Genomic DNA, 27,222 nt, shown 5'->3' on the forward strand with positions numbered 1-27,222 from the left:
AGGCACAGTAGAGTGGCACACAAACAGAACAACAGTTCAAATGTACAGTTCTGATTCCATATTCTGATACACCTTGAACTTTGACCTTCTAATTGAATGGACCTGGCTGGTCGCTACACACTCTTAGCAGGGCGCGGCATCACCAGCTTCAGGGCGATGTCGGTGACGAAGGAGGGCATGTAAGAGAGGGGGATCCACGCTAGCTTAGCGTCCCAGCCGGCGCTGTAGCGGGTACGAGGATGGGCAGCGGTCAGGGCGTGCTCCATGCAGCTGGTCACTTTACTCAGGTCAGAGTCACAGATAGCGTTCATGATCAAACGCTGGATACTGATATCTACATACGTTGGGAGGGGAATGAAAAGGCAACGGCAAGGCACGTTTATTTGTACAGCACATTTCATACAAGGGGCAATTCAAAGTGCTTTACATACAGCATTAAAAACAAATATTGATATTGTCAGGAAATTGGTTTTGTACAGTGGAAGAGAGGGTATAGGGACTGCTTGTAACATATACAAGGAACTGGTGTTTTTTCAGTTGTGTCAGTTGCGTTACAAATAAGTCATCCTTTCACTCTGCTGGGTATGCAGTATGTATCTAAGATAAAAATGGTTCTAAAACAATAACTGTCTATACTTACACTTATCCAGGTATTTGTCTCCATAGCTGGCCTGTACCTCGGGTGTCAGCTGGTTCCATAGGCGATGCAGCTCTCTCTCTATGGGCTCTAGACTGGTCACGGCGGTCTTGAAGAAGCCTGGTTCAATGATGCACACCTTGATCCCAAAATAGTGGATATCCCTCCTGAAAAAAAAGCAGATAACAGGGCTTGACAGGTTTTTGACAGGTTTTTTTTCTTGACAGGTTTTTCTTTTTTGACAGGGCTTGATAGATGATAGTATACTATTGTACAGTATATCATTGACAGTTGCTTTTTGAAGGATAGAGGACGCCAGTTGAATCGAGTTGAGACAGGCCCCTCTGTACCTTAGGCAGTCAGAGAAGGACTCGATGGCGAACTTGGAGATACAGTATCCACCGCCGTTAGCCGCCACCCTGCCCAGCACAGACGCCACGTTGACGATGCGGCCTCGGCCCTGCTTGATGAGCGGCAGGAAGGTGACGGTCATGGCGATCACCCCTGTCATGTTGACCCTCAGGGTGCTGTCAAAGTCCTCCACTTTCATCCACTCTGACGGCCCCATAGGGAGGGAGCGCCCGGCGTTGTTCACGATGCCCCATAGTCCTTTGCAACATTAGATAAGGACGGACGAGTCATCTTTATGTTTTATTTCAGAAATTCAGTTACCTTTGAATTCATTTCATTTTCAGTGCATCTATAATAGGCCTATTTGTGGGTTCGAACGAACCACATTTGTGTGATGAGTAAATAGTAGCCTTAGCCTATGACCTGAAGATGTTTCGACTGTCCTTACCTGTTTATCTTATGATTGTTTTTTGACGCTTTGTAACAATGTAACACTGTAAACATGTGTTTGTTCATGCCAATAAAGCCAATTGAAGATTGAGAGAGAGACAGAGAGACCGAGAGAGAGAGAGGCCATTTTCAGTTCTCAGCCCCCAAAGGATTTCCTCTGTGGTTAATTAGTGAAGTGCGTTGCCATTTCCTAGCTTTCCTTAGTGCTGCGGATGAACCTGGCTGCAGAATCAAACCCTTCTCAGGAGATCTGAGGTCTTTCATGGATGTAGAGCGTTGCGCTAACAACGCTTAGTTTGTGGGCTCGATTTCCGCTGGGACCATATATTCAGAAAAATGTATGCACATAATGTAAGTCACTTTGGATAAAAGTGTCAGCTAAACGGCATATATTAACTCTTCTTATCCACCTCATTTTTCTGGTTTTCTGCTCGAAATGACAGTGAATAAGAGTCAGTGCTTGAAGAGTCCACAGTGAATATAGAATATCTCCACAATCACAAGGGCCTTCATAATGATATTGTTATCAAATGAAAGCTAACACCTGTGGGGTGGCTGTAGAAGTGTCAGAATCAAAATCTATGTTACTGTGTCAGAGCAAATAGAGCTAGAACATTATACAACATCTCAAATTCAGTCTCCGCCTAAGTAAACAACAGCTTTTACAGTGAATATCACCTTGGAAACCTGATAACGAAGCCAAAATCATCTAGGAATCAGTACTCCAGGGTCTTATTAGTACTTGTGCCAAAGTCGATGCTAGTAATGTGAGCAAATGCAACTTTGTACCTGTTTTAGTACAGGTATGTTTAGGCGGACACCTATATGTTTAGGCCATTTGGAGATATTTTGGCACCATCTTTGACCTTTGACCTTTCTCATGTATCAGATTTTTTTATTTTATTTTTTTGGGGGGGGGGGATATTTTTGGGTTGGCCGACCAATGGTATGGAAATTCAGCATTGAAACCGGACATGACACATTCTCCAGTTGGAGAAAACTGGATGTGACTTAGGCCGTGTTGACCGTCTCGGGGAAAAAATGGTGGCATCGTATAGCATGCAAAATTGTGAAAAAAATGTGATATCGATGAAGAGAATTGATCGAGGTAAACTCTTTATATCACTTCGGATGCCGATGGGGGTCCGTTGGCTCCAATGAGGTTAAGACGTAAATGAGTGCCCTGGTTAATGCCTCGGCTTTATTTCGGCAGGCTAACACGCAGGTGACTTTGGCTCAAACCCAGTAAGTTACATATACATCAGCAGCTGCCAAAGTAACCTGTCCCTGTGGTCTGGAATTTGTCTTGGTGACAGCTCCTAAAAGGACAACACTCACATACACATACAGTATTCAATGTATTCAATTGAATGGGAAAGTGTGTCCAAACTTTTGACTGGTCCATCATACATACATCATACTACATCATCATAAAAAATAAAAGAAAAAGGATATCCTTATAGAAAAAACCTAAAGCTCGGTAGTCTCTCATGAGGGGCTCACCCGGGCTATATTTCTGGACACCCCTCCGTGGCTTCTGGAAGTGTGTCCAGAAATATAGCCCGGGTGAGCCCCTGAACCAGGTCTCGGGGTGGTAAAAGGGTAGCCCCTCGGCCCCGAGCCTGGTGGAGTGGAGAGGAAACATCAACCCATACGCCGAAGAAGTCTCTCACCCTTATCTCCGACCTCATTCTTAGTCCACTCCATGGCTTTCTGGATGCTGTCCAGACTGGTCACGTCCAGCAGGACTGTCTTCAGGCGCGACCCCGCCGCCCTCTTCAGGTCGTCCGCCCCTTTCTCGGTCAAGCATCCGGCTAGCACCTTGAACCCTCGGCGGTCTAGATTCCTGCACAGTAGGTTCCCGAACCCGGAGTCACAGCCGGTCACAAAGACGTACTTCTCTTTGATGTTGTCCGTCACCAGGCTGTCCCTGTACAGCCACACCAGCACCCACAGCACTGCCAAGGTGGTGGCGCCATAGCAACACATGTGCTCCCTCCTGCAGATCAGAACGCGGATCATTCGGTTAATTGGCTAGTTGATGAATTGATTAGGCATCAAATTAGCCATTTTGATTCGCATCATCTCTAATGGCCCGAAACCTAACTTGAAAGATGTAATGCACGCGTAAATTGAAGGATCTTGAGTTAGGATTCAAAATACATACAGTAGTAGAAATTTGGTCAATCTTACCCTAAAAACTCATACACCATATCCATGTTGTGTTTTGATGGATGATTCTGGATGGTGAATCCCTGTCAGAGCTGAGGTTGCTGAAAAACATTTGAATGTTTGAACGTGTTAATGTCACCAGTACAATGCAAAGATGATGCTGTTCTTCAGGACCTGTGTCATTATGAAATAATGTCATTATAAACTCCTACAAAGCAGTAGCTGACGAAACATTTAAATCTGGTCTTTCATCCAGTTAACATTTTGCAACATTGTGGAATGCAATTATTTTGACATCTTTAAATACGTTTTGGTGCTTTATTCTGTCGTCTTACATGACAACATGCTTAATGAGGCAATAGTCCTGAGAGCACATGAGCAATCTTTGGATAATGCTCTTATGAAACAAAGAGAGGTATTGGCAAGAGCATAGGGGGCCCATTTAGAGGGCCCTGTTTTGTAGCAGAAATGCAGTACCGCTGTCCAAACTCAGTAAGCCTCTCGCCACAAACCTATTAGCTTTCAGAATGTTAGTAGGAGGAAGGAAGAGTGATGCCGCGTCCTTGGGTTTGTGAAAGGCACTATATAAATTAAAGTTATTATTATTATTATGCCTTGAAAACACACAGAAGGGTCTCAAATTATGGAAACGAGGAGCCACGGACCAATGGGAAATCTGGGTAACTAATATACTGTAGTGCACACCAACTGGGACACTGGCACCTCTGCAACTATATTTTAAAATCCATATCACAAATTGTTAAGCACAACTTAACCATTTCATTGATCACTTTCAAACATGAATTAGCGATTATATATATTAATATGAAAGGTTGAGACAGATTTTTTAAATTCAAGGGTGACTGTTGTTATTCTTCTGATGTTGTTAATTTTTTACCTTTTGATTAGCATTTTATCATTTATTCTCTGTGGGAAATAAAACCTACACATGCTAAACACTTTATGACCGTTAAATAATGAAAAAGAAGATGCATTACATATGAACAATGAAACAAGGACTATGCAACCACATAACTATATACCCGTATAACAATACATGACATGATTGTCTCTATCTTTCATTTGATTATGACACATTTCGTTTTTTGAAAATGCATTAGAAGAAAAATATATTTGTTGACATACAATAACATATTCTGAATGCAGTGATTTATGATATAATATGAACCTACCGTTTGCCCTTTTTAAACGTGATTGAGGTCGCCACGCTGTCGCTCCACTTCCCTCTCCCTCTCTGACTGTTTGATGCCTGTTGCCTCTGAGTGTGACCAGCTATGAAAGACTTTATCCCCCTCAGTCGATCCCTTAAGACAAGTCCTCAATGTCTAATCTGCGTGTGAGTGTGTGTGTGTGTGTGTGTGTGTGTGTGTGTGTGTGTGTGTGTGTGAGTGTGTGTGAGTGTGTGTGTGTGTTGTTGCGTATGTGCAATGAGTGCATTGGGAGATGTGGAATTACGACATACATAGGGGGACATCATGATAAATAAATAATTCTCCTATGATGGTTCTCTTAAAGAGGGTTAAATAAACACACTATAATCCTATGTGGGGAGACCTTGTGTGCCCTTCTGAAACATGTGTAGATAATCTGGTTTACATGCAAGTCATTGAACAGTTACATGTATTTAAAAAAATGTTTAAATCTACTTGCAAAGCATCTTTTGCATGTTGACGTATATCCATGATGTGAAACAAGCACCCCAGGTACAAGTTAATTGATTGACAATCCACCCTGGTCAATAAGGTCACCAGTTAGGCTTGACTTTGTTGTTCATGACTGTGACTACATAGAAAGAAATCACAATCTACCACAACATGATTGTTTCACTAAAACAGTTAGTTATCTGTATCAGAACTAACTCTGATTCTGCCTACATTGGATATTATTTCACACGTGTATGTAGATTATAAATCCCAAAATAGCACACTATATAGAATTTGATCAATCCCTTCTATAATCTGTCTACGCAAATCTGCGTATGGAACACTCCAATAATCCAACGCCAACGTCATTAGGCTGAGTGAACTGGGAGGGCAGGGTTACCAAACAGGAATGTAGTGAAGTGGCTGAGCTCCACTAACACGTGCCTTATTGTGACATTACTTTCTGTCACGGATTTACTACCGTCTTGTGATTCGTTTAATGTGTTATGGACGATTTTGCAACCGGGAGTACTCTTGGCCAAAAAGGGTTCCAGCCACAAATAACATCCCAAATGAACGTGTTAGACAGAAAGGTAGGCCTATACGGTACAGTACAGTCCATCATTACTTGATATCTTAATCAAAACATCATCATTTTTCAAACATTTGAAAATGTTTTAATTGAAACAAAGCCACATTACATTAAAACACCATACAGGGTTAAAAGAAAGATTAACATTTTGTTTCTCATACACAAGATTAATGGTTAAACAACCGGATTAACAAAGACATGATCATCAAAGGAATTCGAGCAACTTGATTGTTGAGATGACTGGTGTTGAAGAAGCGTACCAGTAACATTCAGACGGGAGCGGCAGCCAGTCAGCCCTTAAACCAATTAAAAGCAAATCAATCCTATTCCTTCACGCTACCGTTTCACATACAAGCCTCTTTTGTTCAGTAACAAGGGGTCTGCTCCGAGCGTTTCTCGTTAATCAAACTTTCAAAGTCGTGCATTGGAAGAGATAGACCCCCTTCATAATTTGTCACTAAATTCACACGGACGAAATCGAAGCACCGGATTATCGATGCTTGCGACCCACAGGTGGCTATTTCACAAACTAACCTTTTCTAATAGTGCTACACCAATGATTCTCTCTCATGGTTGACATGCTTCATTCAGATCCCACTGGATCGTTCTTTAATTGTGAATGAAAAACTAATCTATGGAAAAGATGGGGGCTTTATACTCCTATATAAAGGCTTGAGGGTTTTTAATACATTTCCACTCTGCAGTTGACACTGACAGTATATTTTGGTACAGAATAGGCTAGCCACATGCTAAAGAATGTCTGAGTTTTAAATAAAACAACATTGCAGATAAGCCATTTAGGTAATAGTTCTTAAATAAGATTTGCTTTCCGATAGACATGCCTAACTACAAGCTGCTCAACGCTGGTTAAGCCCACTAGGAAAGGGGCAGTAGACTCTTGTATCCTTGGTCGTCTCTTGAAGTCTTCTCGAGGGGAATCCTCTGTGATGGCTCTGGTATCCGAGGTTAGTTGGCGCATCACTCTTCCAAACGCAAGAGTCTCGACTACGTACACGGCTGCCAGCCCCTAGCAGTCCATTAGTGTCGGGCTACGAGGAAGCTGACTGTAGCTGACCCTTGTGTACGTACTCCAGAGCTGTGGCGATGGTCCTCATGTCCATCTCGATGCTCCGCGCCCAGTTCTCCACATCTCCGATTTCCTGTTCGACAAAGCGAAAAAAGATCCGACAGGAGGGGTTAGAACTCGGCACCTCGGCGCACGAAAACCTGACCCTGTCCCCCTCTCCTCCCCTGAGGATATTCTAAAACGGGTCACATCAAAGCGGGGCAAACCACCAGCCCTCTCGATCATATCCCCTCCCCTCTTTCTCCGATCCATTTCCAAAAACCTCCTTCCGTTCCATACCACCATAATCAATCATCCTCTCTATCCAGAGGATCTGTCCCAGTTGCCTTTAAGACAGCCAGAGTCGGGGCGCTTAGGTGGCGTAGTGGATTAAGCGCTGACCATGTACCGCAGGGATCCCGGTTCGATTCCGGCCGCGGACATATCCTGCATGTCATCCCTTCTCTCTCTCTCACCCATCCTTCCTGTCATAATCTCTACTGTGTCTGTCATTAAAAGGAAAAATCTGTGTGGGACTGCCCCACTCAGAAAAAAAAAGAAGAAAAAAGACAGCCAGAGTCAAGCCTCTCCTCGAGAAACCAATTGCTCTCCCTCTATACCAAATCTCTTGGCTTGGTAATTTCCCTCACATGGTTTCTCCTAACACAGCTTCGCAGATGACACTCAACTCTTTTTCTCCCCCCCCTCTGACTCACACGTGGCAACACGTGTCTCTGTGTGTCTTGCAGATATTTCTGCTTCAATGTCAAGCCAACCACCTCAAGCTCAACCATAACAAGACCGAGCTACTATTCCTCCCTGGAAAAGCCTGCCCTCTCCAAGACTGCTCCGTCACAGTAGAGTCGAGAACTCTACTGTGACCTCCTCCCAGACAAGTCAAGAATCTCGGGGTGATCCTTGACAACCACTTATCCTGTGCGGCGAACATCACAGCGACAGCACGCTCGTGTAGAATCTTCCTCTACGACATCAGAAAGATACGTCCATTCCTCACAAGAGAAGCAGCACAACTCTTGGTCCAGACACTTGTGATCACCCGCCTTGACTACTGCAACGCACTCTTGGCCGGGCTCCCCGCCTCTGCCATCTCAGCTTATCCAGAATGCTGCCACCCGTCTGGTGTTTCATCTCCCCAAGTTCTCCCATGTCACCCCCCTCCTTTACACCCTTCACTGGCTCCCGGTAGCAGCATCAAATTCAAGACCCTGGTGCTCACCTACCGGGGGGCCAAAGGGAACAGCCCCTCCTTACTTGCAAGCAATGGTCAGCCCCCAGAACCCTGCCCGATCACTCCGCTCTACCACCGTCTAGCACCTCGCCGCCTCTACATGAATGAGCTTCCACCTGCTGTCAGGACTGCAGAGCCACTACCTGTTTCCCGCCGTAGACTGAAGACCCATCTCTTCAGACTACATCTCGGCTGTCCCTCCTAAAGACCTCTTCACTCCTACTACCCCCGTGTACAGTTTCTCCACTGTAAAAAATAATCAAATAAATAAAGTGTAGTTGTAATTCTTCCTTATTCTAGCATTGTGACTACCAATAGCCCCTGGTCCTAGCATAGACTTGTTTTTCTTATGATCGTTGATGTACAGATGATTCACTTACTTAGACAAATGTACTTGTTGTAAGTCGCTTTGGATAAATGAGAAATGTAAAAATGCCTATGAATAAGCATGTCAGGAATTTGACCTCTTTGGATATTCCTATTTTCTACCACAAGAGGGCGACGTACAGTATTCAACTTCATGAGTGGGCACCAGGCAGGCTATTTATAGTCACCATATGGCCAGAGCTGTATGTCATCCTCTCCATGACTCCTACTCAGTAAAGATGACTAAGCAAAGACCAGCTTTGAGTGAGATGACTCAGAGTTCTTTTGAAGGTAATGAGACAATCCAACACGACTTATCTCTGTTCATCCTTGTCATCCCCAAAGTCCCTCAGGGGAGCAAAAGTAGTCGCTCTTCTCAGTTGACAAAAACATAAACTGCATGGAATACCTCACAGGATATGCTGTTTGATATTTGACAACAAGGAGTTGGATTTCCATCCATACCGTAGTCACCTCTAAGTGAAGACAATGACAACAAAGGCACCTTTAGAGATTGGTTTACAACTGGGACTAGTCTTGGTAAACTAGTATCTCTGTGAGTCACTGATATCCATCCCATTGACCTGCCGCAGGGCTAAAGCGTTGAACACAAAAAGGTTGTGTTTGTCATGTTTTGATACGAGAGGAAAGTAATATACTCCATGTGACTCCAACTGAAGAACACACACCCTGAGTGTCCCTCATTCACCATAGAATCATAGAGAGACTTCAAAGCCATATATCTACAACAATATCTATACCTATGCACATAGGTCAGCTTGGCTCTGTAGAGTGAATAAGGGTTTAGTTGTCTACACATTTATTTTATTTTTTAATAATATTCTATCACGACGACTGCCAGTGGCCTGAACTTACTTTTCCTGCTACGACTGGAGGGTTGATGATACACTGTCTTAGTCAAATGTATTGATTGTAAATCCCATTGGAATAAGGCGTCTGCTAAATGCCAAAAATGTAACATGTAAAATGTAAGTTGTTTAGCATACTGCACCTTTAGGGCCTGGTTGAAGCCCTCCACCATACCGATCCACTGAGCCGTCTGCTTGGCAAACTGGCTGGCCTGCACCTGTAGGGTCTTCACCTCGTGGTCGAGCTTCCGTTGGTTCACATAAGCCTGGGAAACACTGAGAGGAGACACACGGCAGCTGTGAACAACTTCCATGACTTTTAAGAGAGGGTGACTGAGTTGGTGAGGTAAGAAACATCAGCTAAAATGTATACAGCATGTTTAACTAGCCCTGAATAGTGGAATCGTGCCAGGCCTAGATATTAAGACACCTGCTTCGTCTATGTGGGAGTGTGGCGGTCAAATTCCATTTTGTGTTTAGTTTATTGGATATAAATAGTGCAGAGAGTCAGGAAAGTGAGGGTATGACAGTATGGGCCAGATTTAAACCCATGCTGACAGACCACTGCTAGACCACTTGACCAGACCTCTGAAGGCTTCACTGTGAGTATCACTCATCTAAAGTCAATCAGATAACAGCACACCTATTTATTACGTCATCCACAAGGGTAGCCTAAATAATAATAATAATAATAATAATAATAATAATAATAGTAGTAACCTTGTCTCGGACGGTGACCTTATGACAGCAATGAAAGTGTAATGTCTGTCAGAGTGGAATTCTAAATCTCAATGGCAAAGGTTGCCAGCCACCAGGTATCCTCGTTCCATAAGGGGAAAACACTATATGTAGCGTTGTAACGGCATAACAAAACAATAGCAGTCGAGTCCACTCGTCTTCCTTAAGCTGATTTACTACTACTAAGGATTAAATATAATATATAGGCTAGTATTGCCAGTGTACATTTAAGCAATATCACACGAGAGGGATGTCCCAGTCGGTACTCGGCCTGCGGCCTCGTACCTACGACCGAATCACAGCCGTGCTGATATTCAGTATAACAGCAAAAATAAACTAAAAATAGTTCCGCAACTGAACTTCAAATGGACTGTTGCCTAGTCACCTGAACACAAACATGTAGTCTAATTAACGGTCAATTAGTAGAACATCTGTGCGGCGGAGTGATAGGCCTACATATAGTTAAAAGTCCCAGTGCTGTTATACTGTATATCGTAACTCATGGAATGCCTCTTGTCCTATCAAATGACTTGGTCGGAACTAACTGTTGTATAATGTGTACTATTCGGTAACATGTTCTAGTTTGAACTAATTGTATAAGACTGAGTCCAGATGAGACAATCTGATCTGTGTTGAACAGCTGCATAAGTAGTAGGGTTGGGAGGACTGAACAACAACAGCAGCAACACCCTGGTCCCCCTGTCGTCCTGCCACACGTACCCAACATTGAGGTGGTCCACCAGAGCTTCTGTCAGACAGGTGGCAGCTGTTATTGCCTCACGTCTGCGTCTCTCTGTGCAGGGCGAATCAGAGCACAACACACAGACACAGACACACACACACACACACACACACAGTGCATGGAAGTTAAACACTTTGTATCATGGAGTCATATATTGTACACACACGTTGCTGCCATTTCAAAACAAGGGTGCATTCGTAAATTCGCTCATAAAGGGACCAAGTAATTCGATTGGACAAGAGGCATCACACGAGTGCTGATCAGATTTCCACAGCGTGTTTACGAACACACCCCAAGACACAACATGTCAAAGCTCAGTAGCCCCAACACAACCCCACGGAGCAGTATCATGCCAACGAACAATATTAAACACATCATGTTTGCTACATGTATGCCAACCCTAAACCATAAACACGGCGACACCTTCAGGCAGAAACATGGAGGATAATCAGACAGTTTGACAGACGGTTTGTTTTTAGCATATCTGGCTAGCTGCTAGCACACAGAACCAGAGTTTCTCTCCTCTCACCGACCTTGCAGTTCTTTTCGCTCGTTCTGTTTCACCTGGTGCTCCTTTAATAAACGAGACAGCATGTTGGCGTGTTGCTTAATGTGTTCTTAGTTGAGTTAATGTTTTAATGTCTGTTCATTTAGTATGCGCTACGATGAGCCAAGCTAACTGGCAGCAGGAAGAACAGCAGCAGTCTCGTCACATGACTGCAACTCTCGCGTGATTTGAAAGGTTTGAACGTTCGAAAGGTTTGAACGTTCGAAATGATGTAACGTTCGAAAGGTTTAAATATCCTAAAAGTCGTTATAATTCCGTTAGCTTCTCCGTGGTCTAGTGGTTACGTCGGAGGACACTAGTGGTTCTGGCTATTAGGTCGCAGTCGCACTGGGAATTCGAGTGCGACCTGTACGTCAGAACCTTGATCTGGACCGTTGATCCATAACAATAAAGCTAGAACACCACCCAGCACGTCGAGAAGCTACGTTTTTATATTTATTGACCGTGAACTGTCTTCTTAAAGCTACTTTATTGTGTGTTGTCAGCCATGCCATCTCAAGGTCGCCGGTTCGAATCCAGCCGCGGACAGAACGAGCCTGTCATCCCTGCTCTCTCTCACCCATCTTTCCTGTCAATATCTACTGCCTCTATCCCATTAAAGCAGAAATGCCTTAAACATTGCGTACATAGTTACTAACTGACGCTAGGAGTTAGAGCTATAGTCCTGATAGGTCATAGCTGGGCTAGCATTAATTTAATTTTAATTTTAACTTTGCCATTTAGCAGACGTTTTAATCCAAAGCGATTTACAATTACGAATTACAGGGACACTCCCCCTGGAGTAACTGAAGGCTAAGTGCCTTACTCAAGGGCACACTAGTAGTGGTGTGGTTTCAGGCGGGATTTGAACTCACAACCTTCCGATCACAAGTCCAACTCACTACCACTAGACCACCACTACCCCCGCAATAACGTCAGCAGAGTTTACCAGCGGTAAATAAGTCGCATAATATAGGCTATAAGACCCTGAGTAATTCCCTATTCTTTAGAGAAATAATACCTACATATGTGAACTAATTGATAGGCTAGCTCCAATCCCTCAATGACCCGGACCCCCTGGGACTCAAATTAAAATATGGAAAGATATCGGCCTACTGTAGTGACTACATTATGGGTTCATGTTCTCCTCTTACTGTTGGTGGTGTAGTGGGAGGGAACCAGTTCTGGCACTAGGGGCAGAGGGGAGGATTATTAACGTCGCAACTTCCTGTTTAGAAACGACAGTTTTGGTGATCTATTTTCTGGTCCTGTACTGAGAGTACAAGTTGTTATTTTGATTAAACAGTTATCATTACGTTGCCTACGTCTTTCCTTTTTCCTCCGGCACTACACTGGTGACCCCGACGTGATCACCGCAGGCGAACGGGCTCTGTGAGCGTTTCCATCGATCCATGAAGGCCGCCCTTCGAGCCAGCCTCACGGACAGCGACTGGCTTGACAAGCTGCCGTGGGTCATGCTGGGGCTCAGGACAGCGCCTAAGGAGGACCTCCGGTCGTCGTCCGCTGAGCTGGTGTTTGGACAGCCGCTGCGGGTCCCCGGTGACTTCATTCCCAAGTCAACGGAGCCCTGGTCCGCCGCCGCTCAGCGCGCCTCCCTGCTGGACAGCGCCAGGACCTTCGTCCCGGTCCCGACTACGCAGCATGGTGTCCCTACTTCGAGGGTGCCCCCGGAGCTGCACTCAGCGAGGTTCGTTTTCATTCGTCATGATGGCCACAGGACTCCACTACGTCCTCCTTATGACGGGCCTTTCCGTGTCATCGAGGCCGGAGCCAAGAACTTCATGGTTGACATGGGGGGTAGGCCTGAGTGTGTGTCCGTTGATCGCCTCAAACCGGCCCACTTGGACCTTGAACTGCCCCTGGACTTGGCCCTGCCACCGCGCAGAGGCCGGCCTCCAGTCCTACCTCCCCTGCCGCGCCCTGGCCATTCCCCCCTCCGACCCCGACAACCCCCCGCAGCTCGCGAGCCCCCGGTCGTCACTGCCCCCCGTCCTTCCCTGCAGGAGGACGTGATGGGCGATGTCACACCTCCTCCCGCACCTCCTGACTTTACCTACGATCGTAGGGGCCGGGCCATACGCCCTCCTCGCCGTGAGGATTTCCAATATTGAGGTGAACACTGGGGGGGCTGGTGTAGTGACTACATTATGGGTTCATGTTCTCCTCTTACTGTTGGTGGTGTAGTGGGAGGGAACCAGTTCTGGCACTAGGGGCAGAGGGGAGGATTATTAACGTCGCAACTTCCTGTTTAGAAACGACAGTTTTGGTGATCTATTTTCTGGTCCTGTACTGAGAGTACAAGTTGTTATTTTGATTAAACAGTTATCATTACGTTGCCTACGTCTTTCCTTTTTCCTCCGGCACTACACTACATAGATGCACAATATCAAGCTTATGGGTCGCAAATGGGTTACAATGGTCCTGGACAAATCGTCTGCTAAATGACATAACCTTAGGCGACATTTGCACTTGAACAAAATAAATCAAATAGCCTACGAAACATGCATTGATTTATAGGCCATGCCGTTGATAGATATACATGTATTTACAACTATATACGATTCAATGCGTGAATCTCAGTCGGGGAGTTCATTTGTATTTCTATCATGCTTTTCATTTCGTTTTGTTCTGTGTTTAGAACAACAAAATATGGTGTCTGGAAAGTCAACCTATGCTTAACTCTGGGTGAAATAGGCTATGTTTGCTTTGTTTTGATATAAGGCGTTCGTGGATGTTTTGACAACATTATTATGAATATAAATAATACAATGAATATTAGCCTATTACAATCATGAAAATCAGAATGATGTTCATGTTTCTATAAGAATCTCCCTTCATCTACAGAAAGAGGAGGTAACCTACATGCTGGGAGTAATGACTGTATTTTGAAGTTACAAACATAAGGCGGAGTTATTTAAACATGTAATTGTATACAGGCCCCATATGGCAAATTAGATTATTGTCCATATTAATTATTATCCAAAAATATGGTGATGATGATGGTGATGATGATGATGATGGTGATGATGGTGATGATGGTGATGATGAGGATGGTGATGATGATGGTGATGATGATGATGGTGATGATGATGATGATGATGATGATGATGGTGATGATGATGATGGTGATGATGATGATGGTGATGATGATGATGATGATGATGATAGTGATGGTGATGGTGATGATGATGATGATGATGATGATGGTGATGATGATGATGGTGATGATGATGGTGATGATGATGATGGTGATGATGGTGATGATGATGATGGTGATGATGATGATGATTGTTGGGCGACTATTAAAAACAAAGTTTGTCGCCGAGAGGCTAAGTAGGGGAAAAATACCTGCCCGACGCGCTGGCTGTCAATGAATCACTGTTCCCGAAAAGTAAGTTTGGTATATTTATTGTATATAAAAACAAAGGGTGAAACGGTATCACAAAACATTAACAACAGCGTTCCAAGATATTCCAACAGTGACTTGTTGAAGCGGTCAGCAAAAGTAGGACTTCCCAACTCACCCCCTCTCCTGCCATTCACACAATTCCGACAGGTGAACAGCTGATTTCAATACTACCACTGACGCACCACCAACACCACGTGATTCGAATCCCTGCACGTGACCCACAATCCAACAGCGAACAACAAACAACAGACAACAGTACAACCCATACCTGGCGCCTACATTCCGGCCCCTAATTCTTACAATTACTACACATAAATAATTAACAATACATTACAATTTTCTTTGCAATTTCTTTTGCGCAAGGAGTTCATAGTCCGTTAGTCCATTGTAGATCTTGATCCGATCTTCTTGAGTCGAGTCAAGTCAAGTCTAGGACAGAGGTTACTAGCACTTATCCTTTAGGAGTGAACCAAGTCATGTCAAAAGATTAGCCTTCACAGCTCCGCCGACTCCTGAAGAAGGCAAATCTTGGTCACAGGCCTGCAGAGACAGCTGGTCCGGGTCTTAATCCGGACTTGTCGCACAAGTCCTCTTCTATCTGGAATTGTTTCGGTGATCCTCCCAATGATCCAGGAATTCCGAGGTGCAGAATCATCCACTATGAGCACTATGTCCCCGGGGATGAAATTCCGCTTGGCCTTTGTCCATTTCTGTCGTTCCTGTAATTGTGGCAAGTACACCCTAATCCACCTTTTCCAAAACAGATCAGACATGTATTGGACTTGCTTCCATCTCCGGCGTGCATAGCTGTCCTCCTTGTGAAACAGACCAGGTGGTAAGCAGGGTTTGGCTTTGAGAAGCAGAAGGTGATTGGGTGTTAATGCTTCCAAATCATTTGGATCTGTGGATTCCTTGGTGAGGGGTCTACTATTGAGAATTGATTCCACTTCGCAGAGTACTGTATGGAGTCCCTCCTCATCCAGACTTTGTGTCCTCAAAGTGGAATTAAGAATCTTTCTAATGGAACGAATTAATCTCTCCCATGCTCCGCCGTGATGTGATCCGGTAGGAGGGTTAAAGGTCCACTTGATTCCCTTCAACGAGAGCACATCATTGATTTGTTCCAGGTTCCATCCTTCAATTGCTCGTTTCAGCTCACGCTCTGCCAAAGTCAAATGTTATTATCCCACTAGGAGAAATTTGGTTGCAGCCAGGTATTCAAAACACACTCAATCCATCATAAATACAACATGACACATGACATACCACACAGGACACAGAGACAACAATACAGTACAGTGCAAGATCACTTCATGTGAAGACAAAGGACGAGCAAATTGCTATGTGCAGAAAGCACTCAGTGCAATCCTTTGTGGAAACTCAGCCTGATAATTGCAGTGTCAAAAAAGAGTCTTTGAATTTAATAAATGAATTCAGATAGAGGTAGAGTGGGAATAGAGGCACCATTGCACTTCCCAACACTTGTGATGGACCTGCACTTCATAAATACCTGCATTTATGCACAATGATTAGCCTACTTGAAAAGATTGTGATTATTGTATCACTGACTTTAGACAACTCCACTTATTGTGCATAGGTCACTCTAGAAAAGAGTGTTGAATGATTAAGGTGGACATGTAAAATGTCATCATGAAAACAAATGTTCACCTGATGAAATGCTGATTGCCAGTTATGAACTTGTAAGAGTCTCTAGGCACAGAGGGAGGTCGACACAGAGGAACAGTTGCAGAATAGGTATTTATTGTCTACAGCACGGCTCAGCAACGTCACTGACGTTCTGAGCCCGTTGTTCAAAATAACAAAGAATAAATAATAAGTCCAGCGTGCGGCCGTCACTGCCGTCACGCCCGCTGCGTCCCCTTTCGGGACTTGGTCCGCTGGCTGACTCTCGGCGACACGCCCCCCCTCGGGACCCGTTCGCTCCCCGGCAGAGCCCTCGCTCTCTCTCCGCTGCTCTCCCTTTCGGGACCCGCTCCGTCTGCCCGGCTCCCCGCACCTCACCCCCTTTCGGGATCTCGTGCGTCCTCGCCGCGGCTCTCTCTCTCTCTCTCTCTCTCTCTCTCTCTCTCTCTCTCTCTCTCTCTCTCTCTCTCTCTCTCTCTCTCTCTCTCTCTCTCTCTCTCTCTCTCTCTCTCTCTCTCTCTCTCTCTCTCTCTCTCTCTCTCTCTCTCTCTCTCTCTCTCTCTCTCTCTCTCTCTCTCTCTCTCTCTCTCTCTCTCTCTCTCTCTCCCAGTGCGTCTCCGTGCGGCAGGTACTTCCTGCCCTTCTCATCTCCTGAGGGAACAAACACACACAGGTTAAATAGACCAGTGGGATAACGAGTCTGATCACTGACACCTGTCCGTAATCAGCCCATTATTCCCCCCCCAACGGCAGTCTGGCTCCCTCTGCAGGCCAGAACGCGCCATGCTCCCCACACACCCCCACCGCCAGTTCGAGGCCGGGGACACCACCGGCCAATAGCCTACTCCCCCCCCCCCATCACGGGAGAGGAAGTCGGCCACGACCATCTGCGCCCCCAGCCTATGAACCACCGTGAAGTTGAAGGGTCCCATCGAATGCTACTTGGCACAGCTCAGTCCATTGGACCGGATCCGGGGCCCCCTTCCGGGTGAGGTTGGTAAAGGGGCTGGCCAGCTCCGAGAACCCCGGCACAAACTGCCGGTAGTAGCTGGCCAGTCCCAGGAACCGCCTCACGTCCTTCCGGGTCCTGGGCCACGGGGCGGCGGTGATCGCAGTGGTTTTGTCCATCAATGTCATCTAAGTACGCCGCAGCATACGCAGAGTGCGGCCGCAGAATACGTGAGGGTGAGGGTATGACAGTATGGGCCAGATTTAAACCCATGCTGACAGACCACTGCTAGACCACTTGACCACTCCAGGCCTCTGAAGGCTTCACTGTGAGTATATAGAGTAGCCTAAATAATAATAATAATAATAATAATAATAATAATAGTAACCTTGTCTCGGACGGTGACCTTATGACAGCAATGAAAGTGTAATGTCTGTCAGAGTGGAATTCTAAATCTCAATGGCAAAGGTTGCCAGCCACCAGGTATCCTCGTTCCATAAGAGGAAAACACTATACGTAGCGTTGTAACGGCATAACAAAACAATAGCAGTCGAGTCCACTCGTCTTCCTTAAGCTGATTTACTACTACTAAGGATTAAATATAATATATAGGCTAGTATTGCCAGTGTACATTTAAGCAATATCACACGAGAGGGAGTGTGTTATACTGAATATCAGCATGGCTGTGATCGTCTTCGGTACTCGGCCGCAGTATAACAGCACGACCTCGAGTGTGATATTGCTTTCATACAACAGTTCTACAGCGCGATTTATTAGTTAACAGTAATAAGCGACAACAGATTATGATTTGTTTGTTTATTTAATCATAAAAATAAACAAAAAATAGTTCCGCAACTGAACTTCAAATGGACTGTTGCCTAGTAACCTGAACACAAACAATGTAGTCTAATTAGCGGTCATTTAGTAGAACATCTGTGCGGCGGAGTGATACATATAGTTAAAAGTCCCAGTGCTGTTATACTGTATATCGTAACTCATGGAATGCCTCTTGTCCAATCAAATGACTTGGTCGGAACTAACTGTTGTATAATGTGTACTATTCGGTAACATGTTCTAGTTTGAACTAATTGTATAAGACTGAGTCCAGATGAGACAATCTGATCTGTGTTGAACAGCTGCATAAGTAGTAGGGTTGGGAGGACTGAACAACAACAGCAGCAACACCCTGGTCCCCCTGTCGTCCTGCCACACGTACCCAACATTGAGGTGGTCCACCAGAGCTTCTGTCAGACAGGTGGCAGCTGTTATTGCCTCACGTCTGCGTCTCTCTGTGCAGGGCGAATCAAAGCACAACACACAGACACAGACACAGACACACACACACACACACACACACACACACACACACACACACACACACAGTGCATGGAAGTTAAACACTTTGTATCATGGAGTCATATATTGTACACACACGTTGCTGCCATTTCAAAACAAGGGTGCATTCGTAAATTCGCTCATAAAGGGACCAAGTAATTCGATTGGACAAGAGGCATCACACGAGTGCTGATCAGATTTCCACAGCGTGTTTACGAACACACCCCAAGACACAACATGTCAAAGCTCAGTAGCCCCAACACAACCCCATGGAGCAGTATCATGCCAACGAACAATATTAAACACATCATGTTTGCTACATGTATGCCAACCCTAAACCATAAACACGGCGACACCTTCAGGCAGAAACATGGAGGATAATCAGACAGTTTGACAGCCGGTTTGTTTTTAGCATATCTGGCTAGCTGCTAGCACACAGAACCTGAGTTTCTCTCCTCTCACCGACCTTGCAGTTCTTTTCGCTCGTTCTGTTTCACCTGGTGCTCCTTTAATAAACGAGACAGCATGTTGGCGTGTTGCTTAATGTGTTCTTAGTTGAGTTAATGTTTTAATGTCTGTTCATTTAGTATGCGCTACGATGAGCCAAGCTAACTGGCAGCAGGAAGAACAGCAGCAGTCTCGTCACATGACTGCAACTCTCGCGTGATTTGAAAGGTTTGAACGTTCGAAATGATGTAACGTTCGAAAGGTTTAAATATCCTAAAAGTCGTTATAATTCCGTTAGCTTCTCCGTGGTCTAGTGGTTACGTCGGGGGACACTAGTGGTTCTGGCCTATTAAGGTCGCAGTCGCACTGGGAGATCGAGTGCGACCTGTACGTCAGAACCTTGATCTGGACCGTTGATCCATAACAATAAAGCTAGATCACCACCCAGCACCCGAGAAGCTACGTTTTTATATTTATTGACCGTGAACTGTCTTCTTAAAGCTACGTTATTGTGTGTTGTCAGCCATGTCATCTCAAGGTCGCCGGTTCGAATCCAGCCGCGGACAGAACGAGCCTGTCATCCCTGCTCTCTCTCACCCATCTTTCCTGTCAATATCTACTGCCTCTATCCCATTAAAGCAGAAATGCCTTAAACATTGCGTACATAGTTACTAACTGACGCTAGGAGTTAGAGCTATAGTCCTGATAGGTCATAGCTGGGCTAGCATTAATTTAATTTTAATTTTAACTTTGCCATTTAGCAGACGTTTTAATCCAAAGCGATTTACAATTACGAATTACAGGGACACTCCCCCTGGAGTAACTGAAGGCTAAGTGCCTTACTCAAGGGCACACTAGTAGTGGTGTGGTTTCAGGCGGGATTTGAACTCACAACCTTCCGATCACAAGTCCAACTCACTACCACTAGACCACTACACCACCACTACCCCCGCATTAACGTCAGCAGAGTTTACCAGCGGTAAATAAGTCGCATAATATAGGCTATAAGACCCTGAGTAATTCCCTATTCTTTAGAGAAATAATACCTACCGGTACATATGTGAACTAATTGATAGGCTAGCTCCAATCCCTCAATGACCCGGACCCCCTGGGACTCAAATTAAAATATGGAAAGATATCGGCCTACATAGATGCACAATATCAAGCTTATGGGTCGCAAATGGGTTACAATGGTCCTGGACAAATCGTCTGCTAAATGACTGTAACCCCTTAGGCGACATTTGCACTTGAACAAAATAAATCAAATAGCCTACGAAACATGCATTGATTTATAGGCCATGCCGTTGATAGATATACATGTATTTACAACTATATACGATTCAATGCGTGAATCTCAGTCGGGGAGTTCATTTGTATTTCTATCATGCTTTTCATTTCGTTTTGTTCTGTGTTTAGAACAACAAAATATGGTGTCTGGAAAGTCAACCTATGCTTAACTCTGGGTGAAATAGGCTATGTTTGCTTTGTTTTGATATAAGGCGTTCGTGGATGTTTTGACAACATTATTATGAATATAAATAATACAATGAATATTAGCCTATTACAATCATGAAAATCAGAATGATGTTCATGTTTCTATAAGAATCTCCCTTCATCTACAGAAAGAGGAGGTAACCTACATGCTGGGAGTAATGACTGTATTTTGAAGTTACAAACATAAGGCTTGGAGTTATTTAAACATGTAATTGTATACAGGCCCCATATGGCAAATTAGATTATTGTCCATATTAATTATTATCCAAAAATATGGTGATGATGATGGTGATGATGGTGATGATGAGGATGATGATGGTGATGATGATGATGGTGATGATGATGATGATGATGATGGTGATGATGATGATGATGATGATGATGATAGTGATGGTGATGGTGATGATGATGGTGATGATGATGATGATGGTGATGATGATGGTGATGATGATGATGGTGATGATGATGGTGATGATGGTGATGATGATGATGATTGTTGGGCGACTATTAAAAACAAAGTTTGTCGCCGAGAGGCTAAGTAGGGGAAAACAACCTGCCCGACGCGCTGGCTGTCAATGAATCACTGTTCCCGAAAAGTAAGTTTGGTATATTTATTGTATATAAAAACAAAGGGTGAAACGGTATCACAAAACATTAAAAACAGCGTCCCAAGATATTCCAACAGTGACTTGTTGAAGCGGTCAGCAAAAGTAGGACTTCCCAACTCACCCCCTCTCCTGCCATTCACACAATTCCGACAGGTGAACAGCTGATTTCAATACTACCACTGACGCACCACCAACACCACGTGACTCGAATCCCTGCATGTTACGCTTGCCTGGCTCAGGACAAGGTGACAAAAAGGGAGACGACACATGGAGAACAATAATAGGAGATTTATTAAAGAATAATATGTTAAATGGAAATAATGATAAAGTAAATAGTAACAACAAACAAAAAGGCTGCTGGTCGACAAGGAAGAGACCGAGTCCATCAATTTGACCCTCTCTTAAAGTTCCTGGGACAATCAGGATGATCACCCCCACCTGTGCCCATCTGGAACCAAAAGAGAAGGTCAACAGGTGTATGGCGCCCACTGGTGGTACCAGTGTGGATCGTCACATCCCCCCCCTTAAAACAGAGGCCTACTAAAAAGGTCTCTGTAAATTTGTTTCCCAGATTACAAATAATACAAATAATAACAATAGTTTATGGCAAAGAAAACGGTGATCTCTGCCACACACAGCCTAAACGTCAAATCCCAACCTCCCCTACAACCTGCCCACCCTCCAGCAATTCCTGGTACCTGGAAAAGCTCTATTTAAGGAGGGAGGAGCAAGAGAAAGAGAGATTAAGGACAAGAGTTTTAGACCGGCAGCATTGATTCACCTGGTAAGGCGCTGGCTCGGACTCTGCAAAGTATGCAAAAAGGTCAGGGGGTTATGATCTGAACAAACAACCACTGGATGAGACCCCCCCCTTCCCACATAAACATCAAAGTGCTGCAGAGCCCAAACCAGTGCCAAACAGAAACCAAACAGTTCTCAAACAATAACACATAACTCAGCCAATGTCTCATGGTCTTAAGCCGAGGACGCAAAACACCGTCTCCAGGCCCACTCACATCCTCCTCCCCCCCTGCTGCCACCACAGGAGTGGACGGAGATGGAGACACCCCATGCACTGTGGTCTGTGTAGACCCTCTACGGCTAAGGGCATCGATCAAATAATTCTGTCTGGACACCTGTCGTACAACAGAGTAGGGACCAGTAAATTTTGCCTGGAAAACTGGGTCACTCACAGAACAATCATTATGAGGAAGCCATTGACGAACCAACACATCCTCCAAGAGAAAACAACCACTTTCAGAGCTCTCCAGCTCATTCTTAGGCTGAATCCCACTGAGCAGTAGCTTTAGCTCAGGATCCTCCTGTTGGGCTAAAATCAACTCACTCCGAGACAAAGGCGGCGGCAGGTCAGGAAACTGAAAAACAGAATTGTCAGGAGTGAACTTATCAGACTCTTTACCATCATCAATTTTAGGGTCCATGCAACTCATAGCACGAGTCATGGCGCAGGCAGTAAAAACCTCAGGAAACTCCTTCACACTTAGGTCGGGTCCTGTTGGTCGTGTAAACCCAGAACTAACTACCAGAGGTGGGGGCACATCACTCCACACTCTTCCTCCAGCCAGGTTATTTCCTAAAATGACTGCCACACCCACCACAGGCAGAGAGGGTCGAACACCAATGGTCACTACCCCCTGGACCAGATCAGAGCAAAGCTCAATTTCATGCAAGGGGACAGACAAAGTCTGCATCCCCATCCCTCTAATCAAAACGCTGGTCCCCACACTTGACTCCTGAGAGAATGTTAAAACCGATTCCAATATAAACGATTCTGAAGCCCCTGTATCACGAAGTATCTGGACAGGCACTTTCTGTGGGCTTCCCACCAGAGAAACGAAACCTGTAGTAATAAACGGGCCAAAATCAGGATCCTCCTCGCTAATCTGTATGGAGGCAGAGCCCTGTAGTGCCCCCGCCAACTCAGTAGCCGCAGGTGGGCTGGATACTGAGGATGCCATCACCCCTGGTTTAAAGGGAGACCCCTCGGCAACCCCAGACACTCTTCCTCCTACTCCACCAGCATGCGCTGCAAGAACCGACGGTCTAACAGAGCCCCCCTTCCCACTGTAGTTTTTTTTTCCTTTTAGGACAGGACACTCCTGTTTCCAGTGACCCTTCCCAAGGCAATAATTGCATGTCGAGTTAGGATCTACTCTACTCTGACCGCCATGCTCCGACCTTGAAAAAGGGACAGAATAGCCAGGACCTCCGTTTGGGAATTTAGCACGATTTACCAATAGGTTAGTCACGGTCGGATTTTGTCTACGGCTCCCCTCGCTACGAAAATGATGTTCACCAAACTGACTCTTATTAGTCAGTACAAATTCATCTGCCAACACCGCGGCTTGATCTGCTGTTTTTACCTTGTGTTCATTTACATAAGTGGCAATGCGATCAGGGACAATGGTTTTAAACTGTTCCAAAATAATCAAATTTGACAGATCCTCCAGAGTATTCACCTCTACCGCCACGCACCAACGATTGAAATGGCTGGTTAGTTCTCTTACAACCTCAACATGAGTTTGTTTGTCATGTTTCTTCCATTTTCTAAACCGCTGTCTGTAAGCTTCAGGAACAAGTTCATAAGCCCTAAGGATAGCGGCCTTAACTGTATCATAATCTTTCCTCTCTCTACCATTAAGAGCAATATAAGCTTCCTGAGCTCGGCCAATAAGCACACTCTGTAGTAATGCGGTACGGTCTGAAGTAGACCAGTCCCTATCGTCGGCAACACTCTCAAACAGTGAAAAGAATACATCAGGATCTTTTTCATTAAACTTTGGCAACAGTCTAACCATGACAGACATATTATCCCTCTTAGAATTACTCGAATCGCCACCTCCACCGTCAGATAACTTTCCCTCAGTAATCAACCTAAGGCGCTCCCGTTCATGAGCCAATTTATCCAACTCCAATTCCCTGTCCCTCGCACGCTCTTGTGCCTGAAACTCACGCTCTCGCGTCTGCTCTCGCGTCTGAAATTCACGCTCTTGCATCTGAAATTCACGCTCTCGCGTCTGTGATTCCATCTGTAATGCTAACAATTCCTTCTGTTGATCAAATGTTAACTCAGTGGACCCAGATGCAACCCCAACGGATATTTTAGGGACAGACAATTTACCCTTTAGTATGCCCCTATTAATTAACGTAGTCTGTAAAGCCTCCACTACGTCCTGTTTCTTTGCTCGGCCTTTCACCACCTCAAGCTTAACCTCATAATGTTCCACAACCTTCCACAGTTGTTCCTTCGTTAACTGTAACAATCCATCGACCGACGGAGCTGCCACAAACTCCTCAAAAACATCCATAACTCAATATAATCAAATAACCAATATTAACCAACCCTAACAAACGGGAATCTCCCCTCCTATTACAAACTCCTCCTATAAACTACTCCCATATCAGCCATAATCTTCAGCCCATTTAAAGCGAGTAACTGTGCACACATACAAAACAGAAAAGTAACTAACATACTTCGTAAGAGCTGCCCCGCATCTAACTCAGTAATGACTGACTAACCACTCAGCTAGTCTTCAGTGCGTTCACATGCAACTCTTCCACCAAGCAAATGCCTGGTGGCGCCCCCGCGTTCAACACACCAAAAATAACAAACGAAAACAATAAACAAGCGTTAAGCGCTTCTACTTCTAGCACGGGGGTTCACGTATAGCTCTGATGGTATCTAAACCACCCGCCCTACCTATCCTTCTCTGCTTTGCATAGAACACAGCACTCACCAAACTCCAGCCGAAGATCACAGCCAATACCAAGAGTTACGTCCTTGTCAGCACAGTCGGACGGCCAGCTCCCCCTCGTCACCAGCACCCAAACCAACGTACCAAATATACTAAACAATACATTACATCCAATCCAACCAAAACCCAATAACTATAAACAATAACCATGCGGGTCTCCCAATATAGAGTTGGACAAATCCAACAATCCAATCCCGAATATCAACTATGAAAAGGGAGAGAATATTGCTCTCACCAAATTCACTCCCGGACGAGCACCCAATTTGTTACGCTTGCCTGGCTCAGGACAAGGTGACAAAAAGGGAGACGACACATGGAGAACAATAATAGGAGATTTATTAAAGAATAATATGTTAAATGGAAATAATGATAAAGTAAATAGTAACAACAAACAAAAAGGCTGCTGGTCGACAAGGAAGAGACCGAGTCCATCAATTTGACCCTCTCTTAAAGTTCCTGGGACAATCAGGATGATCACCCCCACCTGTGCCCATCTGGAACCAAAAGAGAAGGTCAACAGGTGTATGGCGCCCACTGGTGGTACCAGTGTGGATCGTCACACTGCACGTGACCCACAATCCAACAGCGAACAACAAACAACAGACAACAGTACAACCCATACCTGGCGCCTACATTCCGGCCCCTAATTATTACAATTACTACACATAAATAATTAACAATACATTACAATTTTCTTTGCAATTTCTTTTGCGCAAGGAGTTCATAGTCCGTTAGTCCATTGTAGATCTTGATCCGATCTTCTTGAGTCGAGTCAAGTCAAGTCTAGGACAGAGGTTACTAGCACTTATCCTTTAGGAGTGAACCAAGTCATGTCAAAAGATTAGCCTTCACAGCTCCGTCGACTCCTGAAGAAGGCAAATCTTGGTCACAGGCCTGCAGAGACAGCTGGTCCGGGTCTTAATCCGGACTTGTCGCACAAGTCCTCTTCTATCTGGAATTGTTTCGGTGATCCTCCCAATGATCCAGGAATTCCGAGGTGCAGAATCATCCACTATGAGCACTATGTCCCCGGGGATGAAATTCCGCTTGGCCTTTGTCCATTTCTGTCGTTCCTGTAATTGTGGCAAGTACTCCCTAATCCACCTTTTCCAAAACAGATCAGACATGTATTGGACTTGCTTCCATCTCCGGCGTGCATAGCTGTCCTCCTTGTGAAACAGACCAGGTGGTAAGCAGGGTTTGGCTTTGAGAAGCAGAAGGTGATTGGGTGTTAATGCTTCCAAATCATTTGGATCTGTGGATTCCTTGGTGAGGGGTCTACTATTGAGAATTGATTCCACTTCGCAGAGTACTGTATGGAGTCCCTCCTCATCCAGACTTTGTGTCCTCAAAGTGGAATTAAGAATCTTTCTAATGGAACGAATTAATCTCTCCCATGCTCCGCCGTGATGTGATCCGGTAGGAGGGTTAAAGGTCCACTTGATTCCCTTCAACGAGAGCACATCATTGATTTGTTCCAGGTTCCATCCTTCAATTGCTCGTTTCAGCTCACGCTCTGCACCGATGAAGTTGGTGCCATTGTCGGAGCGTAGCTCTTTGATCTGTCTTCTTCTCACAATGAAGCGCCGCAAGGCGTTAATAAATGAATCTGTGTCCAGAGATGAGGCGACTTCAAGGTGTACTGCTCTCATTGTCAAACATGTGAAGATCACTCCATATCTTTTCACGAGACTCCTACCACGCTTGATGTCAAAGGGACCAAAATAGTCTACTCCGACATAACTGAAGGGAGGTTCTTCTGCTGAAACTCTGTCACCAGGCAAGTCTGCCATTTGCTGTTGACCTGCAGCTCCATGTAACCGACGACAGACTACACACTTGGATATGATCTTCCTTATGGCAACACTGGCAGCAGGAATCCAGTAGCGCTGGCGCAGCCTTGACAACATGTGGTTCCTACCACCATGGCCAACCTCTTGATGAATCTGTCGTAGGATGAGGTCTGAGATATGGAGATCTTTAGCAATTATGGCTGGATGTTTAGACTCTTCGGGCATGGCAGCCTTACTAAGTCGTCCTCCGACTCTCAACACACCATCTTCCAGTATTGGGTTGAGCTTGTAAATGTGACTGTT

At 45.0% G+C, this 27,222-nt stretch overlaps 2 protein-coding genes and 1 long non-coding RNA gene across 3 annotated transcripts; all 3 read right to left on the minus strand.

Moving 5' to 3' along the window:
* Positions 1-113: 113 nt before the first annotated feature.
* rdh5 (retinol dehydrogenase 5 (11-cis/9-cis)) lies at positions 114-3,460 on the minus strand (the record flags this gene model as incomplete). Its single annotated transcript, XM_080547985.1, has 4 exons — positions 114-334; positions 641-804; positions 988-1,246; positions 3,112-3,460. The coding sequence occupies 4 exons, from the start codon at positions 3,458-3,460 to the stop codon at positions 114-116; spliced, it is 993 nt and encodes a 330-aa protein (XP_080404111.1).
* Positions 3,461-5,941: 2,481 nt separating this feature from the next.
* bloc1s1 (biogenesis of lysosomal organelles complex-1, subunit 1) lies at positions 5,942-11,588 on the minus strand. Its single transcript, XM_080548748.1, has 4 exons — positions 11,430-11,588; positions 10,875-10,947; positions 9,560-9,692; positions 5,942-7,026 (listed from the first exon to the last, which is right to left on the minus strand). Exons 1-4 carry the CDS (start codon positions 11,488-11,490, stop codon positions 6,916-6,918), a joined length of 378 nt encoding a protein of 125 aa, XP_080404874.1. The 5' UTR covers positions 11,491-11,588; the 3' UTR covers positions 5,942-6,915.
* Positions 11,589-17,088: 5,500 nt separating this feature from the next.
* Positions 17,089-19,427, minus strand: LOC308173260. The gene is made up of 3 exons (XR_013937881.1): positions 19,268-19,427; positions 18,683-18,755; positions 17,089-17,168 (listed from the first exon to the last, which is right to left on the minus strand). It is a non-coding gene; the product is annotated as an uncharacterized lncRNA (long non-coding RNA).
* Positions 19,428-27,222: the final 7,795 nt, after the last annotated feature.

Source organism: Nansenia antarctica (genome assembly GCF_963989245.1).
Source record: "Nansenia antarctica genome assembly, chromosome: 18".
Lineage (NCBI taxonomy): Eukaryota > Metazoa > Chordata > Actinopteri > Argentiniformes > Microstomatidae > Nansenia > Nansenia antarctica.